Source organism: Cibotium barometz, chromosome 17 (assembly GCF_041138505.1).
Source record: "Cibotium barometz isolate CiBa-2024 chromosome 17, ASM4113850v1, whole genome shotgun sequence".
Lineage (NCBI taxonomy): Eukaryota > Viridiplantae > Streptophyta > Polypodiopsida > Cyatheales > Cibotiaceae > Cibotium > Cibotium barometz.
In genome coordinates this window covers 14,087,776-14,110,965 of record NC_141062.1, presented here as the reverse complement: position 1 = coordinate 14,110,965, position 23,190 = coordinate 14,087,776, and the positions used below count along the sequence as shown (strand labels likewise).

General features: G+C 49.2%; 1 protein-coding gene across 1 annotated transcript in view; it reads left to right on the top strand.

The window, feature by feature from the left end:
• The window catches only part of LOC147629710 (uncharacterized), a 149,198-nt gene that overhangs the window by 19,445 nt on the left and 106,563 nt on the right, over positions 1-23,190 (top strand). The window contains exons 2-3 of the mRNA XM_086811255.1: positions 8,385-8,472; positions 8,730-8,844. Coding sequence (XP_086667381.1) covers positions 8,385-8,472; positions 8,730-8,844 — 203 coding nt within the window. The remainder of the gene's footprint in view (positions 1-8,384; positions 8,473-8,729; positions 8,845-23,190) is intronic.

Genomic DNA, 23,190 nt, shown 5'->3' with positions numbered 1-23,190 from the left:
AAAAGTGTATAATATCTACAACTAGCATAAGGCTGGTGTAATCTGCTTATCTCAGGATCTCTCTCATGGGGTGCTGTAAGAGAGAAACTAAAGTGGCGGGGCAGTCATCTCTTGTGGCGGGTGATGATGCTCTAATCCACTGGTGGTTAGAGCAATCAAGTACAAAAGCAACTGAAGTGTGGGTTGAAACTACAAGAGTTTATGGATGGAGCTGACAATACAGAAAGGGTGTTCAACTGGGCAGCTAAGGCTGAAAATCAGCCAATTGGTTCTGCTGTCCCCTGAACAGCAAATCCAATTCTGAAAATCAGCCCATACATAAGAAGACTTGAGGCTTTAAGGGTGTGGAAAGAAGTGAAGAAGCTGAGGTGCTTCATATACAAGGCAAATCTATCATGGCACAAAAGGAAATGTACATAAAAGATGGGAACTTGAAGACCATGGCATTTATGTGGTGCACACTGGTGAAGACTAAACGTGCTGCTGTCCATACAATTGTACCAAGAAATCTAATAAATGTAAGCTGATTGTAGGGTTGTGTTGGGATGTCGTTGGGACATGCACAAGCTGACTTTGGGCTGTTTCGGAGTCAGGCAAATGCCAGAAGCTGTGCACAAGCCTTGTGGACTATTTTGCTGCCCTGCCTTTTCTGATTTTGCTAGTCCCTGCTGTTTTCAGGCCGCTTCATGGAAACCCTAGCCGGTAGTTTATGCACACACACAGGACACCAGTAAAGACTTGAAGAAGGTATGGTTTATCATAATTCACAGGGTTGGTGGGGCTTGACGGAAGACATACTTATTTGCAACGAAAATGTGAGACAACCAAGTCCAAAACCTGATATTGGATGCTGGATGTGGTGCCTGCTGCGGCGCTGCCCAGCTTTGCAATTTGAATTTGAATCTCCTCCCCCAAGAATGGCACCGATGCCTGTCCATTGCATTTTGAATTTTCCTCCTTGAATGTCGTATGGCAATTATCTTGACAGGCAGGCAGTTAAGAACCAATCAACATGTGCTGAACCCCAAAAACGGGTTTGTACTGCTGTCGTCCATTAGCTGCAGATGGGCTTTATTGTCTTGTATTATGTGACGGGATGAGATTTCGGACATGCTTGTTCCTTCCAAAGCAGCTCAGTTGCCTGGCCGCAGTACAGACAGGGAATGACCTGTGGAAGACATATGTGTCTGCAGCCTGTTTCTCAGGATGTGATGCTAGTGCAGTGTCCTTGCCCAGTACGGTCATTGCAAGGGAACAAAGCCCATTCCTGGTCTAGTGATGTGTATGGCATGCATACTATCTGTACTATTTTTCACTTGTTACATGTGAATGGTTTTTGTTTTTGTTTTTTTTTTTTCCGAGAAAAGATCCTTTCATTAGTTATATAAAAAACGCCCGTAGGGCTACAAAAGATCTCTCTTGCTCATAAGAGAAACAGAGCAGTGAATACAGCAAGGCAGCCCGGGAGACTCTCCCTAGGTGCTGCAAAATACAAGCATCAGTACAAAGGACTGAGAGGCTAAATCATACAATAGGGGGGGAGGAAAGCCAAACAGGTGGCCTGTAATGCCAACGGGGGGATCCCGTGTGTAAGGTGTAGAAGGGGCCACAACGCCACCGCCCCGGATGCGGTCATACTGTCCTCGCAGGGTGTGGATCAACTCCTGCCAAATCCCCCGTACAGTCTCTGCTGGTGGCTCCAGTCTCCCCTCAAAGGCCGTAAAGCACCGGGCCCTCCAAGTGAACCAGATGGTGAGGTTGCTGAGGAGTTCCCATCGTAAATCCCTCTCCTGTGTCCAGCTGGCGGACGAGAAATCCGGTGCCGGAACCAGGCGAGGCTGGCCCCTAATGAATCTGATGGCCTGACTGTCCTGCTCCATCTCATAGCCCATAGCAAGCCCTGACGAAGTCGACCAAGCAGCGGCACCCCACGTAAACATACCCTTTGGAGAGAGGGGAGCCAAAATATGCAGCATCCGCAACCAAATCTGCTGTGCCTGAGGGCAATCCCAAAGGCAATGTCTCTGTGTCTCCATAGGGTGGCCGCATCGGATGCAGGCCGCCGGAAGACCGCTGTAAACAAGCCAAGTGCCAACTGCTGAGCCCCTGTGTGGGCGACCAGCCACTGGAAAGTCGAGATCCTGCGGGCCTGTCGACTAGCCCAGAGCCGAGCCCAAAAATCCTCCAGGAACTCCTGTGAGAGTCCCTGTAGCGGCCAATGCCCCGCTGCAGCTGGAGAGACCGTCCTCCTCGCCGTCAAAATATGCCGCCCCAGCCGAACAGTATACTGAAAAAAGGTGATCTCTGTGGCCTCAAGGGATGCATAAGGATCATGCCACTCGTACTCCCCGGGGTCCCACTGTAGCCGGGCCAAGGGGCGCGCTGCATATGCCCATATGCGCCAATCCGGGGTCAATATGCCACTTCCGAGAAGCGGCGGCCACTACCCGTATCCTCTGAAAGGTGCACTCTGCAACCAAAGGCGACTCCACCTCCACTCTCTGAAGTCTGCCCTCATCCTGAATCTCATAGTAGAGGCATCTGCCATCCTCAGTGCAAGCTCTGACAGCAATCAGGATCTCCAACTGTGTAAAGGCTCCCATCCACCGTGAGGCCACTGGCTCGAGAGGCGTGAACCACTCCTCTGTGAGTGCCTCCTGAATATCATCCCTCATAATCAACCCCCCTCTGAAGTGACCCAGCCTCTCCACCTGGATCTCCTCTGGGAGACTGCAGAAGGCCTGCCAGTCTCCAAAACTACGTGTTGGGCCTGCCGCTAAAGGTCCCCAGGCTAGACGAGGCCGAGAACCCAGCATATGACCCTGCTCTGTGCGAACCGCTGGGCTCCAGATGAGCGGCTGTCTGGCCCGCTCCTCAACACAAGAAGGAGGTCGCTGAGAGAGTCCCGGTCTCAGCAGCTCCCAAGCTCTCAGGATGCTCAAAGCAAATCTGTCCTCCCATCCTCTACTGAGGCCTGTCCTCCTCATCTCTATGAAGATCCAGCGAATCTCTGGTGCCCAAGTGCCCCCTGCTGGGGGCGCCCGAGCCTGCAGCCGCTGCAAGAGGAGCTCTTTCCAAGGCTCAGCGCCTGGAAGCAGCCCCCGAACAATAAGCTTCCCCAATAAGGCTCTACTCTGATCGACTGGATCTATAATGCCCAAGCCTCCCTGAGCCAGCGGAAGTGTAATAACTGCCCATGCAACCTTTGCCCGGGCTGGTTGACCGTCCCGCCCAGACCAAAGAAAGTTCCTGATCAGCCTCTGTACCTGGCTGATGCAAGAGCTCGAGAAGATCCAGCAAGACGTAATGTACCACATGGTCGCTAACAGCACCTGATTTTGCCACCACCACCCTCCCAGCCAAGGATAGTCGAGTTGTACTCCAATACAAAAGCTTCTTCCGAATGCTCAGAAGAAGCGGGGCAATCTGCAGCTCAGGTGACAAATCTAGTCCAATCTGGCATCCCAAATACCGCACTGTTGTGCCAGGAGGAATCCATCTAAAACCGGGGTCCGGGCTCCATGCCGGAGTGAAAGCACTACTGATCCAAAAGGCCACTGTCGTGCGCCAACTGATCAATGCTCCCGAAGCTGCACTAAAAACCTGGAGCGACTGCTCTGCCCGAAGAAGATTGGCCTCTTGGCCATGCAAAAATAAGCCCGTGTCGTGTGCAAACTCAGCATCGAGCAGGTCCTCCCCCCGGACTGGGAGCTGGAGTCCTCTCAAACCAACCTCCTCTGCCGTCAAATACATGCTCATAGCCTCCGCAAAGAAGAGAAAAAGAAAAGGGACGAGGGGACACCCCTGACGGACTGATCTGGTCAGCTCAAAACTCGGCCCCCGTCCTCCTGCAATCAACACCTGGCTACGAGCTGTGGAATACAGAGCCGCCACCCCTCTGATCCATCCTGGCTCAAAGCCCAGGCGAAGCATAGTGCCCTCTAAGAAACCCCAATCAACTCTATCGTATGCCTTCTCAAAATCGAGAGGCATCACGACCAAGTCTTCGCCAAGAAATCTAGCTCGGGCCGTCGCCTCCCAGAAAGTAAAGATGTTGTCAAGGATACTGCGCTCCTTGACGAATCCTGTCTGAGTAGCATGAATCAACTCCCCCAGGAAGGGCTGGATTCTCAAACTCAAGGCCTTTGCTAAGACCTTGTAGACAGTATTGAGGATCGTAATAGGCCTCCAATGCCGAATATCATCTGATACTCCCTCCCCCTTGGGGATAAGATAGATCAAGCCCTCTGAAAAGCTCTGTGGCATCACCCCAGTGTCCAAAACATACTGAAAGCCCCTGCGGAGGCCTGGCCCCAAAAGGTCCCAATAGCGCATAAAAAAGGCCGGCGTCAGTCCGTCCTCCCCTGGGCAGCTATGTCGCGGCAGGACCCTCAAGGCCTCGGCAAGCTCAATCTTTGACAGAGGCGCACCTAGAACTGTACGCATACGATCTGTGACCCTCCTCTGCACATGGGCCCACATAGTCTGTCTGCAAGCATCTCGATCCTCAGTGGCTGGCTCCGCTAAAAGCAGGTCTCTATAGAATGCAGTGGCAATTGCTCTGATCTCCCCGGGCTCAGTAGCTACCGATCCATCCGGTCTACCAAGTTGATGGACTCCTGCTCGAGCATGGCGGGGTCCAGTGATCTCAAAAAACTCTCCAGTCACTCTATCACCAAGCTGCGTCCACTGAGAGGCCTGACGACGATAGTGAAACTCATGTCTCTGCTCCTCTGCCTCTCTAACCTCGTGTCGTGCCTGGCTCAGCTGGGACGCCACCCACTCACATGCAGGCTACTGCTCCTGAAGGCGCTGTAGCGAAGCAAGGCTGCGTCTCAGCCGATCCTCCCGCTCGCGAATCTCTCCTAGCCGTGTCAAAGCTGCAGCGTGCAGAAAAGAGCTAAGCTTGATGAGTCCCTGGGCACACTGGCGTGCTGCATCCTGGTCAGAGCACTGACTATCATGCCAGATCCTTTCAATGTCCTCAGCAAGACTAGGATCTGTAAGTACCCTCTCTGGGATCCTCAACTGCAAGCTGGGCTCCCGTGTCCTCTCCTCCAATGTCAAGATAACTGGCGCATGATCTGAAAATGAGGTGCCAGCGAGAATGCCGACGGAGCCCCCTCGCTCACCTAACCAGTCGCCCACATAAAAGCGATCAATCCGTGATAGATTAGTCCCTCCCTGCCGGCGATCCGACCGAGAGAAACTAAGACTGTCCTGAGAACGGGAGAAGGCCCCATGCTGCCATGCATCAGTGATCCTCAGTGACATGCAAAACCGGTCCCAAGCTGCAAGCTCCGTGCCGTGCACTGTAACATGATTGCCTCCCACCCTATCGGCCGGGTCCTCAAGCATGTTGAAGTCTCCCCCGACACACCAATGTGCGGCCTCTGGCAATGCATCCGTAACCTGGGTCCAGAACTCTGCTCTGGCACTAGCATGATTGGGCGCATAGACGTTGAGCACGCCCAATAGCTCATCATGCATCCTCAGAACGACATACTGTGCTCTACCAGGCACAATGATCCCTCGATCCACAATGGCCTGCCGCCATACATCTGTAATGACCATGCATACTCCTCCCTGTCCACCCAAAGGACCAAAACCTGCAGACCAAAAGGTGTCCCATCTACCAGGCATCACCGAACCATATATCCGGATACTGCTCTCACCCAAGTGGTGCTCCTGCATCATCAAAATATCAATGCTGCCACCAACCAGGCATCTTTGAAGCTCCTGCCTCAAGCAACCACGATAGCGTATAAAATGTGCTCCGCCAAGGCCCTGTACATTCCATGAGATGATCCTCATGGATGCCTTGTTGAGGTGGATGATGTCTCAGCCGTACGGTGGGCCTTCGCAAGCAGCTTGGATGGAGAGTAGTCCCCATCCGAGCGGCTACGAATCTGCCCACCCGGTGTACTGCAAGAATCACGGATCAAGCGCCAGTGTGGCTGTGGCCCATGGCGACTGCCCCCCGCTCTGACAGAGCAACCTCGTGTATACATACATATCCAGGGTCGCGTGCTAAGTCTGCCACTATGCGAACGACCAAGTGACGAATCCCTGAGGTATCCACACTCCCGGGATCCAAGAAAAAATGAGCCAACTCCCATAGTCGGCCTATCACATCTGTCACCTCCAGATCGCTCATATGATGAGAAAACTCAACCGCCTGAGTCTTCAAAGTGCTGAGAGCAAGCTCTAGAGTCCACTCCCGATCGCAAGGGCCACATAGAGGGAACGAGAAGGCCACCGCTGACGCTATTGCCTCCTCCCCGCGGGCCGGAGGTATCACTACATGAACTCGGATGGGTGCTGGCTCATGGGGGCCCTCTGCTCCAAAAAGCCGTGTGAAGGCGTAATCAAAAGCCTCCGAGCGCTGTCTAATGCCGAGGCGACTCAGCCGACTGCGGATAGATGAAATCCGTGAAGCCCGAATCGGCATGGTAGGTCTCCTCTGTGGTGCTCGAGCGAGGTCGGTGCTCAGCACCCTCCGGACTGCAGGTGAACGCCAGGGGACTGCCAGGGCCTCTCGGGAAGGTGAGGCGGGCGGAGGGGGAGGAGGGGGGGCGAGGGGGGTGGAGAGGGAGCCGCTGCCGAGACCGGAGCGGGGACGGGAGGAGGCGAAGGTGGAAGTGAGGCGGTGGGAGGGGACGGGGGTGGGGGGGGAGAAGGAGGGAGTGCTGGCATCTCCTGGTCCTCAGTCGTCGCCGCGGGGGTCTCCTCCTGGAGGGGAGCAAAGCTGTTCCTCACGGGAACCCAGTGAGGCTGAGACTGTGGCTGCTGCTGCAGCGGTCTCTGGGCGTGCTGCTGTGGCTGTCTCCCTCGGCGGCGCCTCTGTCCAGGCTGCCACTCCGAGGTCTCTGTGGCCTGAGCAGGTGTCCCGGAGGCGGCCTGCCGAGCCGCATCTGTGGGCGGGCCATCAGTGGCCTGCTGCTGTGGTGAGGGTCGGGGTCTCCTGCGAGGGCAGGCCTTGGCCAGATGACCGACCTGCCTGCAAATGAAGCACTGGTTCGGGAGCCCCGAGAACTCCACTCTCTGATCTATCCATCCCCCCCCTATCCTAGGTAGCTGAATGACCTTAGGAAGGGAGGAGATGTCAGACACCAACACTCTGACCGAAGGTAGCCCAGCTGCTCTGGCCACCACTGAAGCTGCTGAGGGGCCAGTCTCTAGTACCGAGCCCACCAATGCTCCTAGCCTAGAGAGGAGCGGAAGATACTCCCGGCGGAGTCCAGGGAAGCAAACTGTAACATGGAAAAGGCGCTCTCCCTGCTCCGCCGCTGCTGGGTCAAATCCATGCTGCCAAGGTCTGAAGAAAGCCCGAGCACCCCTGATGTCAAGGGGACTCATGGCAAGGACCTTGGCCACGCTCTGGGCGGCCTCGAACTCGATCTGGTAATGTCCACGGCCCAGTAGCTGAACGTCCAGGATCTTGCCCACATCTGCAAGAAGGCGGGCCTGGAGAAGATCCCGGATCTCCCCTCTGCTGGCGCGAGTGCCGACTATACGGCAGATGGTGGAATGAGCCTGGAGGCGTTCCACCTCTGCGGTGAGGCTCGCTTCCTCTTCTGGCGAAAGAGAAAGCCTGATGGGGGTGTCCTCAGGGGCGGGCGAGGGGGCTGCGGATGAGTCCCTCTGAGGCGGGGCGGGAGGAGCCTCCATCAGAGTCTGAAGCTACGGCGAAGGCGAGGCGAAAGCGGAGATCCTGCAAGAATCGAGCTGCACACAGAGAGGCGGTAGACGGAGAAAAAAGGGAAAACAAACCCCCTGGGGGCGGAAGCAAGAAAGGGGGGGGGGGGGGGGGGTGAAAAGGCGAAGGAGAAGCCCGGGGGGGGCGGGGGGGGGGGGGGGGGGGGGGGAGAGAGCTACGCGCAAGAGGGGAGGGGTGGAGAGCGAGCTGGAGGAGGGGGGGGACGGGGCGCTGCAGAGGGGAGGAGGGCGCGAAAGAAGGGGGGGGGGCGCGAATGTGAGGAAGGGCGGCGGGCAGTGCAGCTAGGGAGGGGGCGCAGCAGCAAAGGCAGGCGGGGGGGGCAAAAGGAGGGGTGGCGGGCAATGCAGCGAGGGAGGGGGGGCAGCAGCGAAGGCAGGCGGGGGGGGGCAAGGGGAGGCGCGAGGAACGAGGGGAGGCGAGGGGACGAGCAGGCAGGGAGGCGAAGGGCGCAGGTGTGCAGGCAACGCGAGCAGGGAGGGGCGGGAGCTTCAGCGAGCTGGTTTTTGGGAGTTCTCCTCTTGCAATACTGGCCATGACATTTGACAACCTAGACTCATGTTTGGGGCCCCGAATGGTTTTTGTTTAGCTATGTGTTGAGAGATTTTACGTGATTTAATTACCTTCTGTTACGAAAATCCTGATTTTATTTAATTGGGATTTTTAGGAGAAAGGGTGGAATGAAAAGGAGGGCCTTGACAAGGTTTTGAACTGCAGCAAGCACAAGGAGGCTTACAATTGCTGGAGTGAAATAAGTAAGATCTGCAAGGCCTGTTTTGTAGTAATTTTTCTATATTGCTCTATTTGTATGTCTCAAAACATGTGAGGTGCGACTGCATTGTTGGGCTCCTGCCGGGGTTTAGCTCTCGATCCACCCCACCCAAGAGGTTGTGAGTTCAAACTCGACCCCTCCCTGGAAAAAAGAAAAGGGGACTGCTGCATATTTATGGTCTGCATTTTTTGCTTTGTAAGCTTCGAAGTAAGGTGGTCTAATGAATTCGCTTTTTACCAGAAATGTGCCTACCCAAACGGCCACGCCAAGCTGTTCGATATCGTGCCCATTTGCTGTTGGAGGAAGGCACACACTCAGGGAAGTGGTCCAATGAACAAGAAGATCTCCTCAAGAGGTGTGTGAGATTACACCTTCTAAGACTGCAACATGCTACTGTTTAGTAATCAATGTTTAACACTCCAACTTTTATGGAGGCTTGTGTCAAGCATAAGAACAAAGCCTAGCTGCATTTATTGCTTGTTTTCTTGCTGAGGGTTAATGGGCGTGACATGTCTACGCACATGCTTATGATGCCCATAATGTTATGTGGAGCTGGTAGGTGCATCGAAGCATGTCTACCACACCCGATCATGGTGCCCCTGGTGTTAATGAGGGGATAGTTGGTGCAGTGAAGTATATGTGTGGGCTCTCAGAATGTGTGGGCAGGCTGACTTCCTCTTTGAGAATTGAAGCCACAAGTCTTTGGAGTCTTGATTGTATAGAAGGTCAGAAGTGCATGCTCGTTTCTGGCAGCTTAGCTAGATCCTGTAAGTTGTGATTGTGAAACTTTGCATTCTTCATCATTCCATCTGATTTGAGTAGTTCTATGGACGTAACTGTTAAGGAGAAAGACAGCTGTTGTCATGTGAGCTGTGACTGACCACCAAGGAGCCCTTTCCAGGGAGTGTAGGAATGATTGCACGGAGACTTGACATGTTACATGCCACTGTGAATGATGTCTTTCTGTAACATGGATGCTTTGTGGAAGCGGTTTAGGATTAGTTTATCCGCGATACTCTGAAGATTAACGCCTAATTAGAGTTTTGAAGCGTGAAGTTCTTGGATTTTAGTTTCATAGGTTTTTGTAGCCATTTGTAAACCTTTCTTTCATTATTATTAAGGTCTTCTTTCTACTGTTACGTATAAAGTTTTTACTTTCTACTGTTATGAATAAAGTCTTCTTTCTCAAACCTCTCTTTCTCTCCCCCCGTTTCAGTATAGCCTGGATTCCCCCTACCTTGATTTCTCACGACAGGAGATCAACCAGGTCATCCGGTTAGATCTACTCGGGCTATACATACACCAGACATGGGTGTCTCCGTCAGAGATTGGTATGAAGTGTGAGTTCTACAGAGATCACTTCTTGAGACTCTTTGAGGATGGATTCTTTGAGATCCTAGGATACATACAGATACACATGTCACATGCTATGCGTATCACGATCGGCCAGCTCAGGGTATCCTCCCATTGCCTCAGAGTAGAGATTGGCAAAGCTGATAATATCCCACATGAGGAGAGGGCATGCACAATATGCATCACAGGAGCAGTAGAGGATGAGGCCCATTATATGTTCAGTTGCCCGGCTTACTATGAGATATGGGGGAGATTCCACTGCCTCTTTAGAGAGGGATTCTGACCACTCATAGGGGTCAATACAGTTTGAGGATCAAAGGTGCTTGGGCATGTACTTGATGGAGCTCAGATGACATAGGGATGTAGTGTTGGAGCATGCTGAGAGACAACACCGACCCCGACAGGACACCTCACAGAGAGCCATCACAGATTTCTTTGTGGTACACACATCCACATTGGAATCCACTGCCCACAACAGTTCCTCTACTACGACATTAGATCCCACCACTCGTACCCATGCTCCAGTCCCACGCCCCAGAGGAGTTCTTAGCAAGAGAGCTCGATCCATTCTACGAGCCAGACATCCCCGACCCAGAGCATCAGGACCGTCCACCACACAGAGACAGATTCGTGAGGTTCTCCGTTGACATGACACGCTCCCATCACAGAGGCGTGACATTCACTCCACCATCAGATTGGTTTTGGCCGAGGCGGGTATCGTCATTAGTTGATCACAGCATATCTCACTCTATAGAAGATCATCTGTTGATCACATGTACTGTTAGATGTTTTCATTTTACTTTTTCTTTTAGTTTTCCATGGCTCAGTATATCCATGGTACCATTGTATTACTTTTGGTCTCATAGGCCCTTGGAGTCTTCCGTAGACGTTAATATAACTTTCTTTCTTTCTTTCTCTCTCTATTTCTCTCTCTCTCCATATTGAGGGCCATCATCAAGGAGGGACAGTCGAGATGAAAGAAAATCTTTTGTTTCTTTGTGGATTTTGGCAAGGCATTTGACACAGTCCCACATGCTCGCCTCTTCCACCGGCGGTAGGAGTTGGGTTGTCAAAATTATGGGGAGTATGCACAATGGAAGCAATAGTTGATGGCAAGATAGAGCAACATATATGAGAGAGAGCAAGAATACAAGATGTATAGAAAGCTTCTATATTACCTTCTATTTCAGTCACTCCAGAGTTGGCTTGATCTTCTCCTTGTAAATGTCTTGATTGCGTTACGAAAAGTGAGGCCTCCTGCCCTTTATATAGGGTCCACCAAGGGCTAGGGTTGGGCTAACCCTAGATCCCTTTTCCACCCACATGCCCACTTTATTTGGGGTTTGTTCACACCTACATGACCTCTTTCTCTCACCCTTTATCACTTGTACATCATATATTTCAACACACCCTCTCAATGCCACCTTGGGACAATGCCAAACTTGGAGCAAGGTGAGCATTGGACATACAAGAACAACCATAGGATAGATGACAAGGTAGATAGCCTTTATAAATTAGGCTTTTACAAAAGTGATTATAGAGAAATGTGGTTCACTCCCAATTCTAACAAACATGCTTCACTCCTCAACTAGAAGAGTTGCTCGGCATGTGAATAACTTACAAAACTCTCAACCTTAGTAACATCTTTGGTACCATCTCTTCCATAGTGGCTTCGTGCACCATCCTTGTTGCTCCGTGGCTTTGATGAAACCATCTTCTTGAAAAGACAATCTTCAAGTGGGATTTGGATGTACCATTCTTCATTACATTGGCTTCATTGGTTGCATCTTCGTGCTTCTCCAGTCCTTTCTTATGGTAGACACGCTTCATGCGTACATGTCTTCTTCCAATCATGCTAGCTTCCTTAGTCCATTTGCCACATAGACCAACACATGGCCGCCACTCATGTTTTAATAGCTTATGCATGTGCTTTTCAATATGCTTCTTGCTTCCACCTTTCCACTTCATCATGATGCAAAAATAAATATACCAATGTGAACATTGATTTAGGAGAGGTCTTACCACTTGTTTATCAACACAAGGGCAGTGTCTAACTCCATTACAATATGGTAGACGATTTTCATGCACGTGAGTTCATTCGGTTCTTTTGACTGGTTATACGACCATATTCTGAGTTTTTATCAGAGAGTTATGGCCGAAACAATTTGCCGATTGTGTCAAGGTCTCTACACAGGGAAAACTGTAAGAAGGCAGCAAGTAGCATCAAGGTAATCCTAGAGCTTGAGATGTATATATCCCTTCATTCTTATCTAATCTCTTAGAAGAGAAGGTTAGATTGCTATGGTCTTTTGGAGGAAGAGACCAAAAACTCCATAGCTTTTCTTTTAAAGAAAGAATAGTATGCTGTAGCCCTGTACAAGAGAAGGCTATTTTGCCATAGACCTTCGAAAGAGAGAAAAGTCAGAGTATGAGTAAGAGGAGATAAATCTTGGGGATGATCGGATGATTTCAATTTGTGTAAGAGAAGGTATTAGAAGACTCTCTTATTCTTTTCCTTTTTACTACCGATGATCTAGAATTCGGCCTTCCAACCTCTACATGCTGGGCAAAACCCTACGGGACCATACACCTTATCGTCGGCCGCAGGCGAGGACTCAAGTCGGCCTGTCGCCCTCTCAGGCTCCGTCGCTCGATCCTCCCGCCCCTCAGAGGAATGTCTACGCACTAGGGTGAGCTAATTCACCGCACTAGCCTGGGCCCTCAGAACTAGGCAGCATCACAATCACTCGCCTCAATCGGCGAACCTCATTCTCCCAATGGTATGAGGGATACCATGGGCCAACTCCGGGCCTTACTAACGTCTCCCCCGTCTGGCTATACAAGCACAAGAACGGGGTAGCGTGAAGGCAGGGAGAGTTGTACATGTACCTTAATTTAACCAAGATAACAATCCATTTACTCAACTAAATCATAGGACTCGAATCCATGTTACCTTCTTAAGAAAACAATCCTTTTCACAAAGATTTTAGCATTTCAACTTGAGATTGTGATAAGACATTCTTTATTAAGGCATATGCTATTGTTTAAAAGAATACAAACTTTAACTAGTAAATCAATCAAATAGATTACTATTAACAATTAATAGAGAAGCCGAGGCCATACCTCAACCCCTAAGAATGATATATAATGGAAAAACAAAAAAATATAGATACCTTATAGAAATTTGTCGTTTATCGTTGTCTTTGCTCGTTAATAAGAGTTTCAGAACTTGATAAAGATAACGATAAACGACAAATTTCTATAAGGTATATATAATTTTTGTTTTTCAATTATATATCATTCTTAGGGGTTGAGGTATGGCCCCGGCTTCTCTATTAATTGTTAATAGTAATCTATTTGATTGATTTACAAGTTAAAGTTTGTATTGTTTTAAACAACAGCATGTGCCTTAATAAAGAATGTCTTATCACAATCTCAAGTTGAAATACTAAAATCTTTGTGAAAAGGATTGTTTTCTTAAGAAGGTAACATGGATTCTAGTCCTATGGTATAGTTGAGTAAATGGATTGTTATCTTGTTAAATTAAGGTACAGGTACAACTCTCCCTGCTTTGACGCTGCCCGTTCTTGTGCTTGTATAGCCGGACGGGAAAGACGTTAGTAAGGCCTGGAGTTGGCCCATGGTATCCCTCATACCATTGGGAGAATGAGGTTTCGCCGATTGAGGCGAGTGATTGTGATGCTGCCTAGTTCTGAGGGCCCAAGCTAGTACGGTGAATCAGCTCACCCTAGTGCGTAGACATTCCTTTGAGGGGCGGGAGGATCGAGCGACGGCGCCTGAGAGGGCGACAGGCCGACTTGAGTCCTCGCCAGCAGCCGACGATGAGGTGTATGGTCCCGTAGGGTTTTGCCCAGCATGTAGAGGCTGGAAGGCCGAATTCTAGATCATCGGTAGTATAAAGGAAAAGAATAAGAGAGTCTTCTAATACCTCTCTTACGAATTGAAATCATCCAATCATCCCCAAGATTTATCTCCTCTTACTCATACTCTTAACTTTTCTCTCTTTCGAAGGTCTATGGCAAAATAGCCTTCTCTTGTGTAGGGCTAAAGCATACTATTCTTTCTTTAAAAGAAAAGCTATGGAGTTTTTGGTCTCTTCCTCCGAAAGACCATAGCAATCTAACCTTCTGTTCTAAGAGATTAGATAAGAATGAAGGGATATATACATCTCAAGCTCTAGGATTACCTTGATGCTACTTGCTGCCTTCTTACAGTTTTCCCTGTGTAGAGACCCTGACAGAATCAGCAAATTGTTTTGGCCATAACTCTCTGATAAAAACTCAGAATATGGTCGTATAACCAGTCAAAAGAATCGGAAGCTATCTAGTCTACAAGCTAACGTGGGTAGAATAGGCAAAAACGTCTGTATATAGCTGCAAACGCGCCATCTTTAGAAACGCGTTGCTTTTTCACATTTTTAGTATGCATGGACATTAAATATGTAAAAGTACTCTAAATATGACCTCTTATCACCTAAATTCGAATTTCTATTTTTGGAGACACTTATCTCTTAATAGAACTATTCTTGTCTTCTTCTTTCTTTTAGGACTTTTGGAGCTAATATTTTTATTCTAACACTTTTCTAATGTTTCTAGCCTTATTGTCTCACTGTTCCCTAAGTACACTCTCTTTCCTTATTGAAATCTATATTAAAAGAGACACATACATAGCTTGGGAGGGACCTTAGAGGATTTTTCCAATGGCACTGCGAATGCCATGTCAGAGATGGTGTCCATGTATGTAGACCGTGTCGCAAAGCCATCTGGGAAGAGGTGTAGAAAATGGTCCCGATAGTAGGTCATCTTCGTGCCTAGAGGTAGGGGGGACTGGACCATGTCCTTTCTGCATCTAGTCTCACGATGTCCATCCTTATCACCCTATTCTACTCAGAGCGACTAAGGTCCAAGAAGGGACAGTCCAGGCTGTAATCAAATGGAGGGAGTGCATCAATCGTCATGCCATGTAATCTCAGCCAGGTACACATCTGGGTGTACCAACATCGTGTATCGCCGTCTTATGCTAACTGCTTGGAAGAGATAAGTGCTAGGTGTGGGTATCTCTGTCTGGGGAGCTCCCATATTCTCTGCAAAAATGTCACCGACTGGAACAGGGCTTCGGTAACCACTGGTGCGGCTCCTATCTCTGCTCTAACAATCTCACGAGGTACCGATGGTTTGCTCCGAATCATGTGTGTGATCAGTCACCAGTGGTTTCTCTAGTACTTGCCATCCATCATAGAAATCTCTCTCTGGTCCGACTTGGTCGACAACCGGCTCCCTCCTCGTGTGGTAGAGGCTGGGTCCCCATATGGGTGAGCCATATAAGAGTGTAGGTGTGACCAATGTGTCAAACAACCAAAGTTTGGTGTGCGGCTCCTGAAACTGAGTTTAGGCACATTGTCTCTCTAGTGCTCCAAGGGTTGCATATCCATGTGCCAATCTAGCCTCTGCTGCCTGCCTCATAGAGAACTGTGGTCCGCTGAATGGGACTCCTAGGTACACATATGATCTGGTATACTTCACTGATTCACCTCTAAAAGTGAACTGATGGTCGGATCTAGTCACCCAGGCCTGTGCGGTATTGAATACCATAATCTTAGTCTTCCCAAGGTTCACTCTGTGAGGTCCCTATCTGCACAAAACGATTGCAAAGCATCCAAATGCTATTGCAAACCCTTAGGGGAGTTTGCAATAAGTACAATGTCATCGGCATATAGTAGTATGGGTATCCAAACCCCTGCCAGACTGGCCCCCTGCCCCCCCACATCTTGTCAATGTAGTCGGATATCTCATCAATGTAAAGTCCAAAAAGGGTGGGTGACAGTGGGCATCCCTGCTTCACCCCAATGGTGCTAGTCACTATATCCGACATGCCTCCGGGAGTTCGTACTTTGCCTATCACCACCTCATATAATGCATAAATGCCCCACTGCATCTCCTCGGGAACACCAATGTCATGCAATCTCCTCATGAGTCTGGCATGTGGCACCGTGTCAAAGGCTTTGCGGAAGTCCACAAAGCAGCAATATATCCTCTTCCCCCATGCTCGTCCCTCCTCAATGAGAGCCCTGAGGGTAAATATGTGATCCAAAGTCGTGAAACCTCGTCTGAAACCTGCCTGCCCAGGTGCTCTGAGTCCATGTGTCTCAGCCCATCTACTCAGCTCTCGATCCAAAATAGATCTGAATATCTTGGCCAAGCAATGGCCAATCATGATGATCCTGTAGTTCTCTAGTATCATGGGACACCACTCTTAAATAGAGGTACAATAGTATGTGCTGACCAACTATCTGGGAAACCTTCGCAAATGGCCCTGTTAAACATGTGTACTAGCAGTGGTGCCAATACATCTCTGGTATGTTGGGCTCTTCCTTCCATTACGTAGTATGTCAATAGTATCCAAAACCATCCGAATGGTTACAAAAGTACTATGATCCGGGCGAGTTGCTGACGGATGAGGGATGGGGGGCTGCCCTGGTACTTCATATAAAGTTCTTGCATATTCATGCCATGCCTCTGGTGCTGTGATAGGTGTGGGTGGTTGTCGCTCATGGAACATCTTCCACGCCCCCGTACAAGGCGTTTGAAGAGTGTTCTAGCCTGTCTATGTGTGTGGAAGCCAAGGGTGATCTCCCGCTGCAAGTGGTCACGAGTCTCGTGACATTCATAATCGTACCAACCATTCTGTGGGGCCGCATGGCGAGGAGGGGTAGAAAGAGGGGGGGTATACGGGAAAGCATATGCTGCTGAACCATGTAATACATCTGCCAACTCTTTCGTAAGCTCATCAAGTGGATTGCTCGGGTCAAGAGCGAACAGACCATCATATGCTGCACTACCATATACCCTAGAGGTCTCCCGAGTAGAGTGATCTTGGGTATCTGGTATGACTAGAGGGTGGTGTGCCTCTAACATATCCACAAGTCACAGATAATGTCAAATATGCATGGTTTGCTGCTATCCCAATGGGTCTGCCCGAAATGGAGAGATTTTTATATATCAAGGTAGGTGAGCCCATTAGGTAATCCACTATACTAGCTCCTCCCTTTTTATTCCAACATGTGAGAGCATCTGAACCTGGCCAACGGGATAGGCCATTATAGATAACTATCCCATGTGCACTCCCCAAAGCTAGGAAATGTCTCCCATATTCTGTCACCTCTCCTGTGTCCTGGGCAGATCTCTGCATCCCTATCTCATCTGCTGCTAGCTCGCGGTACATGGGCTCATCCGTAGCATAGAGAGCTGATTGTTCCCGGCCTGTACATGCATTAAAGTCCCCTGTTAGTAGTACATCTCCCAAGCTTGCAAATCTCATGATGTCCTCGTACAGTGGCATATATGGTGATTCTCCCGGCGTAGCGTATCTGGAATGTGCCGATGGGAAGTAGCGTACTACAATGTAAATGTCCCGAGGTCTATTTGTGCTCACTTTGATCCACATGTAGCGTGCGTTTGCACCTCTATGCATCACATGTACAGCCTCCTGTAAGTCCTCCCTTAACAGTACTACTACCCCCCCCACTTCCTGCAGTCTCCCCTGCTATGCGTGGTTGGGTCGACATACTGATTCCCATCTATACTGTAACATGCAGCGGAACTATTCGTGTTGGAGGATCCTGTCACACAAATGCTCACACCGTCTTCTGTATCCTGAGTTTCGCGAGTTTAGCAATCCACTTTAATACTTCAGACTTAAGAGAGATGAGAATTGTACACCGTATGGGGTCCTGAATTACCCACTGAAGGGCTCCCTATCCCATTACCGAGATAGTATTTGCTTTATTATCTTTAAAGAGACTGACGGTGTGACTGACGATAAGCCAAATGCCAGACCTCTGAAGACCAAGTGTTGGGCTAAACTGTACACTGCTGTAGAAGCATCAAAGATGTCCAATCTCGAGCGTATGCACTCTTCCCAATGGTATGAGGGAGGGATGCAAAGCTAGGGTTGAGAGAGGGACTGTTTGGGACTGTTCTAGATTGAGTATGAATGCTGTAAATGAATGTGAATGCTGCGTTTTACCTTCACCAAGAGGCTGGAGCAAAACGATGATATGATGAATGCTGAAAACTGTATGGATGCAGAAAATGCAAGGTTTACTGATGGCTGAATGCTGAGAACTGCCGTGTTTGCTGATGGAGGGCTGAATGCACAAGCGTTGATGCTCCTCTTGTTGTAGGATGACATGCTTCTCCAAAACGCATGGGACTGAAGTGGATGCAAGGCTGAATATGATGCGCCTGAATGCTCTTTGCTGAATATGAATGAATGATTGAATGATTATGCAAGGGCTCTATTTATATGGGCTGAATGAGCCAGTCGGCTGGCTACTGAGCTGGCCGACTGCTCATGTCCAATGAATAATGCATAAATGTGTATGAAATGTTGGGAAAAATACCAGAATTATCCTAGTAAATATCTTGATAAATACTAGATGATATTTGGGGTTCCTGCAATGGTCTAGATGCTATGCATGAATGATGTGCAATATGCAGGATGCTTTCTAATGCAAACCCTAAGGTTTCTACTGATTGTATATGCATGAATGCGTCTCTTTAAGTGGGTTAAGGGACTTAGATTGACTGACTGACTTGCTATGGCTGAGAATGACCTACGTAGCTCGTGCTTGACTTATCCTGGACTGAGGATTACAATGGGGTGACGGCGTACGACAAATATCATCCTGAATGGTACTAATATTGTTACAATGTTGTACTGATGATGATGAGCCAGTTTGTCACCATGCACTACAGTGCAGAGTGCATGTGCCATATACCCAGGAACCTCCGGTAATTTACTCCGTGCACATTGGTGTGTCGCTGTATACATGGCAATATCCCGGCCTTTGAAAGTGTCCTCGAAGTACCCTGCATCTACCCGTAGGGCTCCATTGCAGTTCCACACCGATAACTTCAAGGTCCCATAGGCCGCGCCTCGTCAGGATGATCGGTGCTCCCGGATGAGTACTTGCCCATCTCTATATACATCCCACTTCCCCTCCTTACGTGCTTCGAACACTCGAGGCATGTTTTCCTTCCGGTGTGCTACCTGGGCCGGCGTAAGATAAATATTCTTTCCCTTAAGCACGGCCCTCTTATCTAGAAAGGACTTCTTCTTATCCATATTTGCAAATTTCAATATTAATGCTCGTGCTCTGGTGGCATCCTTTCCCACTCTCCAGGCCTCTGCTATAGGAATCTCTGTGGCTCCTATCTTTGTACTCAGTGTCTTAGCATCTTCTCGAGGAGTACCTTTCTCCCCCCACCCTGTAACCGGTACATGTAGGGCTCTGGCTCGCCGTTTAGCCTCTTCTTGGAGGGTTGCATTCATCACCTCCACTTTATTGTCAGGCATTCCCTTGTGCTTTTTTACCACATCAATCCACTTAGCATTTTCTTCCACCTCCGCCTTGGTGCGCTGTGGAACCTCGGCAAAGGTTTTTATCTCCTTCTCCACCTGTATTTTTAGTTCTTTTATTTCCTCCTGCATTTGAGGTGCTGCAGCCATGCCTTGTCCCTCATTTTGATGGTCTAACTTTTCCTTGCATGCATTCAGCTGTGCCCTTAATTCCAAGAACATACTGTCTTTCTCTGCAATCGTTGCATGCATTTCCTCTTGCAATTCTTTTCTGATTTCAGCCTGCATGAGAGTTTGTACAACCTGCAGTTCCGCCCGTACTTGGCCTTGCATCTTGCCCTTCATTTTCGCATACATGCCTGCATACGTTTCAGCCAAACAGGCATGTAATTCTTGCTGCATTTCTTGCTTAACTTCCTCACGCAGGAAGCGTATCTCTGTCCTGACCAATCTGTGTATCTCATCATACATTGCTTCATCGATTCTCTTGGATGTCTTCCTAGTCGCTTTGACCCCGGGGAGAGTGTCCATTCCCTACCTTTTCTCACATAAAATTTCATAACAGAAGGGGACTTTACCGGTGTGTGAAATGCAACATTGGCAGCTCCTCCGAGTTCGGCGGCAATCTCCTCTTCGTCCATGTTGTTGGCGGCAGGTCCTAGAGGGAGAGAGAGGGAGAGAGGCTAGAGCCTAGGTCCTGGGACTCGGGACTCGGGAGAGAGGTAGGGGGAGAGAGAAAGAAAGATATATTAACGTCTACAAGAGGCCAAACTGGCTTGTGAGACTAAGTACCAATACATCCAAAACTCAAGGAAACTAAATGTCCCAAGTAGAAAATGAAAAGCATAAACTGAAAAACAACTAGCTATAACATGTGGCCAAAGAGGAACTAGTGGCCTGATACAATTGCCAAAAAAAGGCATATCTGACAAAAGTGTGGAACTGGAAAAATGGTAGGCTATGGGAAGTAGCTGAGATAGACTCATCCCATAATGTCTCGCATAAGTCGATCCAGCATAGACAAGCTGAAGTGTCGATGTCGTGCCGCATGACGTAGTGCCAATATGGCTTGTATTCTCTGATAATGTCTCAGTTGGGGCTGTAGCCTAGTGGGTCGTGGATGCTGTGCTCTACATAGCTCTCCAGCTCTGTCCAGGGTGACTCCTCGAGGTGGCTGTGGGCCCAGTCGACTCATGGTCAACGGTGCACGGGGTCGCTGCTGCTCTGAAGAAGTCGGTAAGGGTGCACTGGCTTGTGTCTCGGACATGTCCCCCCTGTTTGGAGCGTAGGATGTGGTCTGGGTGTTTGTGCAGCTCGAGGAGAAAAAGCCCAAGGCAACGCTGGTCTGAGTAGTCCATCACTCTGGACAATGGCCCAAATCCATCTCGGAAGAGGCAATGAAACCGCCCTCGGATCTGGCAGTACATTGGGCACCGACATATGTAGTGCTCCTCAGTCTCTAGCTCCAGTTGACAGAGCTGGCAAATCCGATCCTCAGGGGGAAGGGAGACGGCTCCATATCGACCGGTCTCTATTCTCAGGTGATGTGAAGGCGTGTAGATCTGGCCAATAGCACATCTGACTCCATGAGAGAGGTGAATGTCCATGTACCTCGGGCGGACAACAAAACCATCAGGGGATAAGTGGAGAAGATGCTCTTTGTAGAAAGCCATCTTCGTCCCTAGTGGTGCGGCCGGTGTGATCCATGTGCGTGCTGTGTGTAGCTGTATGATATCCATCCCTATGATCTTGTTGAGCTCACTCCGGCTCAACTCCAGGAAGGGGGAGTCTAGGCTGTATTTTAAAGGTGGAAAGTGGTCCATATGCATACCATGTCGTTGTAACCATGTGCTAGTCTGGGCATACCAACACTCTCTGTCGCCCTGTGATGCGAGCTGTCTAGATGATTCTAGTGCGAGTCTTGAGTATCTGTGCCTGGAGAGGCTCCATAGCCTATGTATGAAAGTGACCATCTGGAAGAGGGCCTCGGCTATGATCGGTGGGGCTCCCATCTCTGCCCGAACTATCTCATGTGGTACTGATGATTTACTCCTGATCATGCACAAGGCGAGACTTGTGGCTAAGGGCTATGCTCAGCGACCTAGCATCGACTATGAGGACACTTTTGCACCGACAGCTAGGATGACCACGATTTGGACAATTCTTGCCCTTGCCTCTTCTCTGCAGGTGGCCGGTGTATCAGATGGATGTGAAATTTGCGTTTCTGAATGGTGACTTGCAAGAGGAGGTGTATGTTGAGCAACCTCTAGGCTTTGAGGCTTTGGGATCAAACGATATGGTTTACAGGTTGTAGAGGGCCTTGTATGGTCTTAAACAGGCTCCCAGGGCTTGGAACCTGAAGATTGATTCTTTCTTTCTTAGAAAGGGTTTCCAGAGATTAGTTGGAGATCCGAACTTGTTTCTCTTTTGGGAACGTGGTATGGACACCTTGATTATTCTCTATGTGGATGATCTTATTCTCACTGGTGGTCATGTCACGCACATAGCTATGACGAAGGCTGCCTTGTCAGAGGAGTTTGAGATGACGGATTTAGATTTACTCCGTTTCTTTTTGGGATTGGAGATTTCGCAGACCCAAAGGGGGTTCTTTGTTTCTCAGCAACGGTATGTTCATGAGTTGCTGGAGGCCTTTGGGATGGAGAACTGCAAGCCTATTTCATCTCCGATGGACTCGAATACCAAACTTACTATACATGATCCTTGTGAGTAGGTTGATGCCTCCTTGTATCCGAAGCTTGTTGGTTCATTGATTTGGTTGCTAAACACCAGATTGGACTTGAGTTTTCCAGTGGGGTTGTTGAGCTCATTTATGTAGACACCTTTGAAGACTCATTGGGACGCAGGATTGTGCTTGCGGTATCTGCAGGGTACGAAGGATCTTGGACTCTTTTATAACACTAGAGGGGGAACGAAGGACCGAGTCAGCCTCCGCAGTTGGAGTGACTATGATTGGGGAGGAGATCCAGACACGAGGAGATCTACTTCAAGATACGTCTTTACCCTTGGCTCACGAGCGATTTCTTGGAGCAGCAAGAGGCAACCAACTATTGCCTTGTCTTCTACTGAGGCACATTACCGGGCTGCTTGTGGTGCTGCTTGTTGCGAGGTGGTGTGGTTGGGGAGGTTACTTAGCGAGATTAGGTTTCCACAGAAGGAACCCACGGTCATCTAGTGCGACAACCAAAGCTGTATGGCTATTGCTCGGAACTTGGTCTTCCATGCTTGGACCAAGCACATAGAGATACAATATCGCTTTGTTTGTGAGAAGATTTTGGCCGGTGACATCTTGCTCGTCTTTTGTTCGATGGAGGACAATGCGGCGGACCTCTTCACGAAGCCTCTACCTGAGGAGATGCTCCGTCATCACTCCAATTCACTAGAGTTGGTTCCACATCTAGGAGCTGAGAGGGGGTGTTAGCAGTCATCTCCTGTTCCTACTAAATTACTCAGTAGGGAGTGAGGGCCATTGTTGTGGGTGTGCCCGCCCATGTAGGAGTTTTTCCATTTTTTTCTCATTGTCCATATTTTTCCAGTATTGCTAGTCATGGGGGGGTTGTATGAGGTGGCCGACTGGTTATCTGATGGTCGACTTGTTTTTCTCTGCTGGTTGATCCATCTTGTGCTGGCCGACTCATCTTGTGCTAGCCGACTGGTTATTTTCGCAGTCGTTTGCTTTTCTTGGGATTGTCGGCCTGTTTTGCAGTGGCCGACCAACAACCCCAGGTGGTATATATACCACACTTCCCCCCTCACACTAGTCTTGTACCAGATATAGTGTATATAGAAGAGTTTATATAGCGCTTCTCTCTCAGTAGTTCTGTGTTTCATTTCTCTCAGGTGTTTGTCTCATTTCTGCTGCCCATTCTGACAGCCAGAACCGCAAGAGCGTGTCACGGAAGACCCGCCAGAAGTTCATAAACTAGAAATACCGCAACGAAAACAAAGT